General features: G+C 37.3%; 1 protein-coding gene across 1 annotated transcript in view; it reads right to left on the reverse strand.

The window, feature by feature from the left end:
• PDCL2 (phosducin like 2) overlaps window positions 1–9,446 on the reverse strand; it is a 29,033-nt gene extending 19,587 nt beyond the window's left edge. Inside the window, exons 1-3 of the mRNA XM_041723976.1 lie at window positions 9,309–9,446; window positions 3,990–4,110; window positions 3,355–3,445 (exon numbers count right to left, since the gene is read on the reverse strand). Coding sequence (XP_041579910.1) covers window positions 3,355–3,445; window positions 3,990–4,110; window positions 9,309–9,314 — 218 coding nt within the window. The 5' untranslated portion in view covers window positions 9,315–9,446. The remainder of the gene's footprint in view (window positions 1–3,354; window positions 3,446–3,989; window positions 4,111–9,308) is intronic.
• Window positions 9,447–12,813: the final 3,367 nt, after the last annotated feature.

Here is a 12,813-nt window from a genome sequence, read left to right on the forward strand (position 1 = left end):
ATTTGACAGTTTTATGTGTTGTTGCTGTTGTTTTGCAGAACTCTAAATATATCAACTCATTGCCTTCTGGCCTCCAACGTTTCTGATGAGAAATTGACAGTTTTATTAAATGTCCCTTGTATGTGACAAGTCACTTCCTCTCACTGATTTCAAGATTCTGTTATTTTTTCATAGTTGATTATGATGTGTCTCTGTGTGGTTTTATCGTACCTGAAATTCATAGAGTATCTTGGATTTATAAATTTATGATTCTCCTCAAATTTGGTAAGTTTGCAGGCATTACTTCTTCAAATATTTTCTCAACTCCTTTTTTCTTCTGTTGAGATTTTTATAAGTTGGCTCACTTAGTGTATCACATGTTCACTTCTATTCATTCTTTTATCCTTCTGTTCCTCAGATTCATTAATTTCAATAGTCTTATCTTCAAATTTGCTGATTTTTTTCTTCAGCTTGTTCAAATCTGCTTTTGAAGTCCTCTATATTTCACTTCAATTTTTATTGTACTTTTTAAGTTTCAGAATATCTTTTTCATTCTTTTTTTATAATTTCTATCTCCCTTTATAGCTATTTTCACTTTGTTCATATGATCCTTTCCTGTCTTTGTCCATGTCTTCCTTTAGCTCTTTAAGCAACTTTAACTTAGTTGGTTCTATGTCATTGTCTAAGAAGTCTGACATCTGGGCTTCCTCAGGTGTCTTTTGTATCTATTTAGCTTGTTCTTTGAATAGGCCATACTTTTCTGTTCTTCCATGTGTCTTGTGATTTTTTTTTGACAAGAACACTGGATTCTTCTAATGTGGTAACTCTGGAAATCAGACCCCCACCTCCAATGATATCTTCTATTGTTTTATTATTATATGTCTTTGTGTCAGGGATCAGCCTGAGGTAAAAGCATTAAAGTTGTTTCAGGTCTTTTCTGAGTTTTCATCTTTCCCAAGTCTTTCTAAATTCCTCATTTATATAGTTGTTTTTGAATGTCCAAAATAACAAACAAACAAACAAACAGATGTGGCTCCTTTAAATCTTCTGGAAGCCATCTGAGCCAGTGAAAGTTGACATCATGGAAACCACTCTTTGTGCCTATTACCTTCCACCTTCAGAAGCAACAATTCATAATCAGAACACAGAACCTTGATATTGAGGACAAAGTCTTTATTGTCCACTCTCCAACAAGCTGTGCCAGAAACACAGGCTGCTGTCCAAGCAGTTGCCTACCATGGGGCTGGGTTTAAGGGATGTATAGCTCTTACCACTCTAAGGACTGAAATCAATCAATACTAACTACAACTTACTGCTAAACTTTATCTTGGAAGCTGCAAGTGTTCAAACCGACTTCAGAGTTCCAAAGCTGTCACTTGAGACAGTCTCTGCCAGTACAATAGTTATCTAGGTGGACATATAGATTCCTGGTGCTTTCTACTCTTGCCATCTTTCCTGATGTCAACCTAGTCAGTTGTTTTTCGAAAGTCTCTCAAATTTGGGTTTTTCTCATGTATTTTTATAATTGGCCAGAGGTTATGAATTACCGACAAGGATATTATGTGGGTAATATATCTTTCTCAGTGCATGATATTAAGAGTTACTTGATGTCAATATAAATTATTGGTGATGTTAACCTTGATCACTTCTATAAGATGGGATTTGCCAAAACTACATCGTAGACTTACTATTTCCTCCATTATAATTACTAAATATTTTGGGGGAGATAACTTTCAGATTATGAAAATATCCTGTTTCTATTTAAACTTTCCCACTCATTTCAGCATCTGTCAGCAGAGCTGGCCAATGGGGGATTATTATTCTGGTCTTCCAATGGTGAATTTTTCTTTTTTAAGATTTTATTTATGTGCGTGTGTGTGTGTGTGTGTGTGTGTGAGAGAGAGAGAGGGGGGGGGTGGAGAGAGAGAATGAGCCAGGGGAAGGGGCAGTGGGAGAGGGAGATGCAGACTCCCTGCAGGGGAGCCTGATGCGAGGCTAGATCTCAGGACTCTGGGATCATGACCTAAGCTGAATGTAGACACTTAACTGACTGAGCCACCCAGGCACACCTGATGGTGATTTTCTATTTTCTTTATTCTACCTAACATTTATATATTGGAATTTTCAGTGAGGAAGAGGTGTGACTTTCTCTGAATTTGTTCATGTATTATTTATTTATATCAGTATTATGAGTATTTATTTTGTTGTTCAAGTTGTTCTAACACTGGCTATTTTCAGGTCTTTAGTTTGGTTCCTATATCTTTATAAAACAATTTTTCTTTAGCACTTCTTTACTTTCTGGTACAAGATGCTCCAGACTCACATTGTGCTTTCTCAACTCATACTGCAGAATGAAGCAGTTTTCCAAGGAACACTGGTTCCTGATATTAAAGAATAGCATGTATAAACCAAGAGCTAAGAGCTAGGTGTATTCATTGCTACCAGACTATTGCTGCTTCTAACTCAATTCGCTGTTGGTTTTTTTCCCATTTTTATGTTAAAACAAAGCATTCTTGGGGCCAAACCCACTTGATCAGGATGTATATGTCTTCTTTTTAAATCACTGGACCTAACTTGCTAATATTTTGTTTAAAAATTTTGTGCCTATGTTCATAAGAGGTATTTTTCTATGACATTGTTTTAAAATTTTTTTATTTGGCTTTAGTATCAGGATAAGTTGGAAAATATATGCACCTGTTCTAATTTCTGAAATAATTTATTTATGACTGGTAACTAATTGTTTATTAAAGGATAGACATCATCCTAGAAGGAAAACTGTGGCTTTTTTTTTGGTCTTTTATTGATGTTTTCCACTTTACTTAAATGTAATCTGATGAAGTTCTATTGTATATTATTGAATAGTTTTTTACTTAAGTAAAGATAAAAATATTCCAGAAAATAATTTCCATCTTATATAAAGTGAATTGGTTTTAAAATGTTCTTAAATGGGGCACCTGGCTGGCTCAGTTGGTAGACCACGTGACTCTTGATCTCAGGGTTGTGAGTTCAAGCTTCATGTTGGGTATAGAGGTTACTTTAAAAACAAAAACTAGAACTAAAATGTTCTTGGAGCACCTAGGTGGCTCAATCAATTAAGCTTCTGCCTTTGGCTCAGGTTATGAACCCAGGGTCCTGGGACTGAGTAACATATCAGGCTCCCTGCTCAGCAGGGAGTTTGCTTCTCCCTCTTCCTCTGTCCCCCACCCCTGCTCATAATCTCTCGAATGTATAAAATATTTAAAAAAGACTAAAATGTTCTAAAAATTAGTTTTTTTCTTTTAAAAATCTATAGGGCTTTTTCTTGCTTCATTCTTCATTCATTTATTCTATTTCTCTATTCAAAAACTCATAAGTTGTCCAAATAAATCACTGTACCTATATATTTCAATAGCTCTCATATCCTCTTCATCAAATTCATCTTCAGCTTCCTTCAACTGTGCAAGAGTCATTTTTTCATATGGTTTAACTAAAACAAAATACATTTTAGATAATTGAATTATTTAAAAACCATTTTTTTACTTTATAGAAAAAACAATATATAGATAAATGGAAATAAAGAATATCTTTAATGTTGCAGGTTCTCCAATATATAACTGTATTTTGTGGCTGACTGCTTCAGATTTGTTTAAAGTGAGTCTCCCTCCAAGTTCACAGAATTACCAAGTTACATTTAAAGTAGATGTGAACATCAGTTAGACTCCATAAATTCAGATTTCCCAAGTGCTTGAAAATCTTGACAAATCAAACATATTATATACATGATCAAAATGGAAGATAACCATGGCATAGAGGAATATGGTAGAGAAAAGGCTCACTAGGTTAGATACCAGGACATTTCAGCTGTTACTAACCAGCTTGTGACATGTGACACATGAATTTAAAATTTTAGGTATTAGCATCCTCATTTCAAAAGTATAGGTAGGATTTCTAATATCCTTTCTCTCAGTTTATGAAATACATTTTCGCTATCATTATCTCCTTCATCCAGCCCACTAACTGCATAACTGTACCCATTGCTTCTTTCTGTAAACGTAAAACCATTTCTTCAATTTCATCTTTTGGTTCTTCTTTTGGAGGAAGAATGCCAAAATCTCTTAAAATTTCATTCCATTCTGTATCTTCATTTGGATCCTATGAAAAAAATAGAAAATCTATTAATATAGCTGTGCATTTTAATATGTATATACAAAACTGATATATAATAGCATTTTCAACTATGTAATTGTTCATGAGCTCTATAGATAACTAGATAATTAGTTTCAAAGAATAGAACAAAGTGGCCTACTTTTCCCTCACTTCCCAGCACTAGTGGTAACATACTTTGATAAATAGGATACATCCTCTACCCTCAAAGTTACCCTGAGATGTTTAATAAAAAATCAATTTGGAACACATATATCAAATATTAATGAAGTAAACTCATAAATCATGGAAAATTCTCTGATGACTATAGAATTCACATCATGCACACAAATACTGTTCCATTTTTCTACATAGGCATTTAAGACCTCCAGGTGAACATGTTTCTCTTTTCAACTATACAGCTTTGAGGGGCTCTTATTCTCAGGTTAAATGTTAGAAGAGGCTGGGAGGTTTTCCATAGTTTAAATTATGTCTAATCATAGTTTCTTTCTATGAAAGTTAATCTTGTTTTCTTTGTAACTTAGGCTTTGATATTTTATTTGCTGCTTTTCCAGAAGTTGTAATATATTAACTCTTATCTTTCTAGTTTGATGTCCATTTTCACTGATATTTCCTTCCAGGAGAAGAGAGAACTTTACATACATGAAGGAATTCTGTGGCAAAGTATTTGATGACTTTGAATGATCTCCACATTCTGGTATTCACATCCCTCCATAGCCCTCTCTCCTTGATTATGGGTGGGAACTGTGACATGCTTCTAACCAACAGAACATGGCAAAGATGAAGAAATGTCATTTCTGTGATTATACTCCATAATATTGTAGCTTCCGTCTTGCCAGCACTCTTCTCATTGGCTGGCTTTGATAAAGCAAGCTGCCATATTGTGAGGCGCTCCATGGAGAGAACTATGGGAATAACCCACAATCAGCTAGAAATTGAGGTCTTTAGTCATATAGCCTCAAAAGAACTGAATTCTGCCAAATACCATGTAAGTGAATTTAGAAGTAGATCCTTTCTCTGCTGTACCTTCAAATGAGACTGCAGCTTTGGCTAACACTTCCATTGCAACCTTGTGGGAGACTCTGGAGAAGAGGTCCAGCTAAGCAATGACTGGATCCTTGACCCATAAAAAATCTGAGACAATAAATATGTTGTTTTAAGACACCATGTTTGTGGTACTTCGTTATGCAACAATAAATAACAAATACAAGTACCATCTTATTTCTCCTCTTCATTCTATTCTTTGGCCAAAGTTTTGTTTTTCTATCCACACTTTGTCTTTTACCAGTCTCCCTATCCATGAGATCTTCCTTTCTATTCTTTCTTTTCAATCCCTATTTTTCTATATGTCTTATAACAAGAAAAAATCAGTATCAGTAGGAGTTCTGCACTAGTAGACTACACAATTTGAATATAAGCCTTTTGCTGAGAACATCTAGTAAAATTTGAAAGCATTGGAGAATCAACAAGGCAGTGAAGAGAATTATCAGGAGAAGATCTTGGATAAGAAAGAGGCCCAGAGAGGAGTTCTATGTTTGTAGCCTTTCCCTACGGATCAACTATCAATTTTTGGAAGAGGGCAAGAAGCTGAGAAATTGAATAAAGCCTCACAGATTTGAGCACAGTGACCAAGGAGAGAAATCACTAAGAGATCATTATATATTTGGAATTTAAGAAAACACTTTGGTTCTTAAAGAAGATTAATGAAATTGATAAATATTTGCCAAGACTGATTATCTACATACATATATTTGAATATCTATAATACAATGTTACAATTTCTGCCTTAAAGAATTATAATATCTTTTAAGGAAATTAAGAGAAAAAATATATTTAGTTTTTAATGTTTATCCATCCCCTACCACAGTGGTACCTTTGTTTAAAGCAAATTCTTCATTAAAGCCAAAATAAGGGGTGCCTGGGTGGCTCAGTCAGTTGGATATCTGCCCGAGGTCCTGGGATCAAGCCCCTGCATCAGGGTCCCTGCTCAGTGGGGTTTGTCTTTTTGATATTGAATTTTAAGAGCTCTTTATAAATTATGAATATTAATCTTTTGTCAATTATATAATTTACAAATATTTTCTCCCATTTTGTGGTTTGTATTTTTGCTCGATTGATACAGCAATGTCCTCTGATGCATAAAAGTTTTAAGCTTTGATGAAGTCCAATTTATCTATTTTTAACTTGTTTTGCCTATATTTTTGGTGTTATATCCAAGAAATCATTGCCAATCCTATGCCATGGTGATTTTCCCCTATGTTTTTTTCTAAGTATTCTATAGTTTTAGTTCTTACATCTACGTCTTTGATCCTTTTTCAGTTAATTTTTCTTTATTCATTGGATGTGGATACCCAGTTTTCCCACCACCATTTGTCAAAAGACTATCCTTTCGCTTAAATAGTCTTAGCATGCTTGTTGCAAATTATTTGGCCAGTGTGTAAGGGTTTCTTTCTGGGCTCTCTGTTTTGTTCCATTTTTCTTTATTATGTCTGTCTTTCTATCAGTACCACATGGTTTTACTGCTGCTTTGTAATATATTTTGAAATCAGAAATTGGGTCCTCCAATTTTGTTCACCGTTTAAAAGACTTTCAGGTATGTTGGGTCTCCTAAGATTTATATGAATTTTAAGATGGGTTTTTCTATTTTTACAAAAAAGTCATTTGCATTTTGGTAGGGATTACACAGAATCTGTAGACTGTTTTGGGAAGTATTGACATATTGACAATTTAAGTCTTCCAATCCACAGACATGGGTTGTTCTCTACTTATTTATGTCTTCTTTAATTTCTTTCAGCAGTATTTTGTAGTTTTCAGCGTACAAGTCTTTTGCCTTTTTGGTTACATTGATTCCTAAGTATCTGATTCTTTTTGATGCAAATATACAGGGAATTGCTTTCTTAATTTTCTTTTGGATTATCCATTGTAATGTATAAATATGTCTTCATCAATTTTTTTGGCTCACTATTCCCTGCAGATAATTTCAATCTAGTCTTACTTTTTTAAACTAATAAACATAATTGTTTTATAACCTGTTTCTGATCATTCTAACAAAGTCTCTTGTTGGTTCACATTCATAGTGACCTGTTTCCTTGTGTGCTTGGTTACTTTTCATTGATTTCTGTTTGCTATCCTTGGGAACTTACCTAAGGCAATTCTTTGAGCCCTAAGATAAAGATATCTTCCAACACCGAGAATTTTTAAACTTCTTCCTGGCATTTATGGGCACTAAATCTATAACTAATATATATCAAATTCATAATTTAAGGCTTGCTGGACCCCAGACAATATGCCCTAGGTCATAATCTATATGAGAGTTGCCTTGGGCCACAACTTCTTGGGGATAGGTATTATTATTTTTCTTTTTCTCCCCTATTCCACTAGCATCAAGACACCCTTCCCTGAATTCCCCTAGACATGAAGTTATCTTTTGTTCCTACTCCTATTAACCTTCCATCGTTTGGTGGACCATACCCCTTTGGTTCCTTTCACCCTGTGATTATACCCAGGACCAAAACACAGACTGCTAATGCCTTCAGGGTAACAGTGGCTTTGGAATTGTGGAAATCCATTTATGTGGTTTTCCAATTTCCCTTCAATTTTGGTCTCATAGTTTCTTACTATCAAGTCATCCCTTTGATGCTTTTAAAGAAATGTGTTTTACATGTTAGCCAGCATTTTTACTTGTATGCAGCAGGAGAGTAGTTCACTATCTCAGAAATCCAGCACTACCTTTTTAAAAAAACTCCTTCTGCACTTGACATCCCCTACAATCTTCTCTTTTCTCCTCCATAGTTAAACTTCTTGAAACAATTATCTACCTAAGCTGTAAGTACTCCCACCTCCCATTAACTCTTCAATCCACTCCCAAGTTGCTTCCAATACTTTCAAAAATGTTCTAGCTAATGTCACCTATGAGCTCCATGTTGTTCATTTCAGTGGATATTCATTGTATTTGATCTCTTAAGCAGAATGGGAGAGACTTTGTCATTCTTTCTTGTTAAAATGGTCCTTCTTGATATTCATGATACCACATTCTTATGGTTTTATTTATACCTCCTCTGTTCTTCCTTAACTGATGTAGGAGTTCATTGCAATGGAATATAACAGTAAATGCTCTACAGTCTATGCCTTCCTTCATTTTTAGAAATTACTATGAAATTTTATCTACTAGAAATAGGTACTAAGATCTATTTGCTAAAACTATTATGGCATTTATCATGCCACAAATAGTTACCACTCTCTTTCTCTCCCTCATAGTAAGCTCTTTTAGAAGAAATTGGTAACTAAACATAAACACTGAATAAACTGGCTGTTGAATAAATCAATGAATAAATGAACAAAGGTTAATGTGCCGTTAACATCACTCTCAATTATATTTTGACCTATTTCTTAAAGAGGAGGCATAAATCCAGACAAATTTGCAATGTTTTTACAGATGGGAGAAAATGTACTTGCTAGGAATCTATAATTGACACACAAAGACTATCCATTAAAAATTACATGTAATTTATGTTCAAAATATCCTAGTAAATTATACAGTATATGTAGTAAAAAATAAATATGTAAAACAAGGAAAAAATCACAGTTTTCATTTGGGGGAGCAGGTGGAAAGCAGCAGTTTCTGAAAGTCAGAAAGTGAGAATTTTACTCTGATAAAAGAAGAAACAGAGGCACAGGCTTCCGGCTAGTAAGGAAGCTTTAGGCAGGAGCAGGCCTCTAAGGAACACCTGGAAGACTAGCTGAGCTTTCGCAGTCAGGTGGGAGAAACTCCAGGGACAGCTGGTCTCCCTCAAGACAGATGCAGCTCCTGGGTGTCCGTTCTGATATTTTTTTAATTTTTAATTTTATCATTATTTTTTAAAGCAGGAAAGCAGAATACTGCAATTGAATGACACCCGGGCTACCGTCGCTGGCCTGTTTTCTCAAGTCAGAAGTAGGGCAGCAGTAAGGCTTCCAGGGCGCAGGTGTGAAACCCGGCCCTCCACCCTCCGAACGCTTCCCCAGGCCCAGCCGAAGTCTTGCGTGTGGATTTGGTGTTTGGGGGGGAGGGGGGGGTCAGGTCGGACAGCCCCAAACCTCGACGGAGCCGCACGCAACACTGAGCTCGTAGGAGAACAAATGTGGGCTGCGCACGCCCTGGGTGCCCCCCGCTCCAGGCCCAGCCGGCCGTTCCCCAGGGTGCCCACCTGCATGGTGCTCCCCCTCGCCCTCGCGAGCCAGCGTCGTCCAGCGGCCGGGGGAGGACGCCTGACCCGCACCCCGAAGTCGGCCTCCAGGCGGAGGCGAGCGGGCCGCGGGCCCAGCGGTTTCCACCGCCCGCGGGGAGCGCGAGCGGAGAACCCGGCCTCGGCCCCCGCACCTGGCGCGACGCTGTTGCCAGGCAACGTGGAGGCGTGGCCTGGGGTTGCCGCGGTGCTGCCGCCGGCGTCCGTCCCTTCTAGGGGGTGCAGCACCTGCCGGCGTCCAGGGCAGGTGCTCCTGTTCCGCCCAGCCTTCCCTCCGGCAGCACGTTGTTTCAGAGCCTCTGGCACCCTTCGACCCCTGAGTCCTGTCTTCACGGAGAAATAACACAATCCAGGGCAGAGAACCCTCCAGGGGAGGATGCTTTTTTCTTTTTCTTTCTTTAAGATTTATTTTATTTTATTTTATTTTATTTTATTTTATTTTATTTTATTTTATTTTATTTATTTTATTTATTTTATTTTATTTTATTTTATTTTATTTTATTTTATTTTATTTTATTTTTTATTCATGAAAGACATGGAGAGAGAGGCAGGCTCCCTGTGGGGAGCCCGGTGGGGGACTCGATCCCAGGACCCCGGGATCACGCCCTGAGCCAAAGGCAGACGCTCAACCACTGAGCCATCCAGGTGCCCCTAAGATCTTTAATATATTGGTTCACTTTGAGGTACGTTACTTATCAGTGTCCTTGAATTCTCAGGTAATTATACAAATATTTATAGTAAAAAAATTTACAGTCTCCTTAAACTATTAAGTGTCACATAAAAATATCTAAAAAGGCCTCCCTCTTTTTTTTTTTTTGGTAGGAGTCCCCAGTGTGGGACTGGATCCCAATACCCGGATCCCAACACCTAGGGATCAGGACTTGAGCCAAAGGCAGACACTCAACCACTGAGCCATCCAGGTGTCCCCAGAGGATGGCTTCTTAACCTGGAGCCCATAGCCTATATTTGGATGGATTTTAGGGAATCTTCCACCCAAAGCTCCCCAGTTGTACATGTTTTTGTTGTATGTGTACATTTGTTGGTTGGGGGTTTAGGACAGAGCTTTCATCAGATTGTCAAAAAGTGCTCCACCCCCATCTTAAAAACCCACTGCCTTAGAAGATAAGAGCTCTGGCTTTAGGTAGGAAACCTAGACAGTCTTGTTCCTTGGTAGTTAGGTTAAGGAAAGGATGTTTACTGGGAGCTTGCCAGGAACCTGAAGAAAACATTTGATATTATCACCAAGTAAGGTTATACATGGTCACAGAGATATACTGATAGAATTTGGAAAAGAAGAAAAAAAAATGTTTTTAGTGACACAATTTTATTTATTTTTTAAGGGTTTTATTTCAGAAAGAGAGAGTGTGCAAGCATGAGCAGGGGGAGGGGCAGAGGGAGAAGCAGCACCGCCCCCCCCCAGCAGGGAGCCTGATGGGAGGCTATTATTTCCAAGGGCCCAGAGATCATGATCTGACCCAAAGGCAGATGCTTAATTAATTGACTGAACCACCCAGGTGTCCCAAGTGACACAATTTTAAACTTGGGTTCAGTGTTGGACCACTTCATGTGTAATGCCCATTTATTTTTTTTTAACTTTTTAAAAAATTTTTATTTATTTATGATAGTCACAGAGAGAGAAAGAGAGAGAGGCAGAGACACAGGCAGAGGGAGAAGCAGGCTCCTTGCACTGGGAGCCCGATGTGGGATTCGATCCCGGGTCTCCAGGATCGCGCCCTGGGCCAAAGGCAGGCGCCAAACTGCTGCGCCACCCAGGGATCCCTGTAATGCCCATTTAATATTTAATACAAATCTTGTACTCCTGGCAACCTATATATTTTGTTGTGTTGGTATATAGAGTATTAACTAACTTATTAAATATAAAATATTTTTAAACATCCCACAATTTTTGTAACCATGTTTTGGTCTTTTTCTTCTTCTTCTTCTCCTTCTCCTTCTTCTTTTCTTCTTCTTCTTTCTTCTTTTTTTTCTTCTTTTTAATATCCTGGGAACCCTGAAAAATGTACATGACCTAAGACTGACTCTCTGTATTTCTGAGAAGCCCTGGAAATTACTTCTTAAATTAATATTTGACTCCTTTTTATTTTGACAATCTAAAACCTAAGCTAGTTGAATTACTACTGTGTGTAGCACTAGCTAATGTTGCCCTATGTATTTGCAGCTTTAGAGCAGAAGGCCCTCAATTCTCTCAAGCCCCCCATCTTTCAAAGCAATTCATTTTTAAAATTATTTATTTATTTATTTATTTTTTGGTCTTCTTCTGTTCCTTCTTATGTTCTTTGTGCAGGTTGACAAGAAGTGAAATTCAGGGATTTTGTTAGTAAAAGGCATAATTTAAGCTATAATTATTAGTTGGCATCAGTAAGATAAAGCTTTGTGAGGTACTCTACCCTGAAGAATTTAAGACCCAAACCTACTCATTCTAGAGCCAACCTCTTCTAATCAGCCAGCCTGCTTGCTGGTGGAGATTATCCAGGAAGGGCATCAGAAGGGAAAAACGCCGGGGAACCTGAAGGGAGATGATCTCAGTATCCATCTGAGATTAATTCTGTGTCCTATAAACACTGATTTGATGTAAAAAGTTTTCCAAGTGTGTTCGTGAGATTTTCTTTCTGGTAATGGACGAGACTAGTTGCCTTTCAGATGTTCAGTGAAACGACTTATTTTAAGATAAATTGAACACTTCTAGTCGGTAGAAAAAGCTAACCCCTTGATATGTTTGTAGCAGTTGGACATGTCTTTTATGGTAGATAAATCAGAGCTTGCTTATTGGACTATTTGGATGGATCATGGCCGAAGGTAGTTAGCTACTGGACTCTATGGTATTCATAAGAGCTGGTGATTTTGTCATTGATGAAATCCAAATAGGGTGAACTAAAATATTTTTATTAAAGTCACTCAGAAGAGAGTTGAGTTTTAATAAACTATTTTAGTTAGACTTTGGAGCATGTGTGTCAGTATGGTTGATCCTGAACAACACAGGGGTTAAGGGGATCCCCTACACAGTCAAAATTTCCCAAACTTAACTGCTAATAGCCCATGATTGATCAGAAGCCTTACCAATAACATAGTTGATGAGCACATATTTTGTATTTTATGTGTGTTATATGCTGTATTCTTACAATAAGGTAAGCTAAAAAGAATAAAATGTTATTTAAAAAATAACAAGAAGAAATAAAGGTGCCTGGGTGGCTCAGTCAGTTGAGTGTTCCTTCAATTCTTGATTTTGGCTCAGGTCATGATCTTGTGGTTATGGGTTTGAGCCCCAACTTGGGGCTCTGCAGGGAGTCTGGGAGTCTGCTTGAGATTCTCTCTCTCCCTCTGCCCCTGTCCCTGATTGTGTGTGTGTGCTCTATATCTGAAAATACATAAATAACATAAATAAAATCTTTAAAAAAAATAAGAGAAAATACATTTACAGTGCTGTACTGTATTTTTTGAAAAAAGT

This window comes from Vulpes lagopus, chromosome 12 (genome assembly GCF_018345385.1).
Source record: "Vulpes lagopus strain Blue_001 chromosome 12, ASM1834538v1, whole genome shotgun sequence".
Taxonomy (NCBI): Eukaryota; Metazoa; Chordata; class Mammalia; order Carnivora; family Canidae; genus Vulpes; species Vulpes lagopus.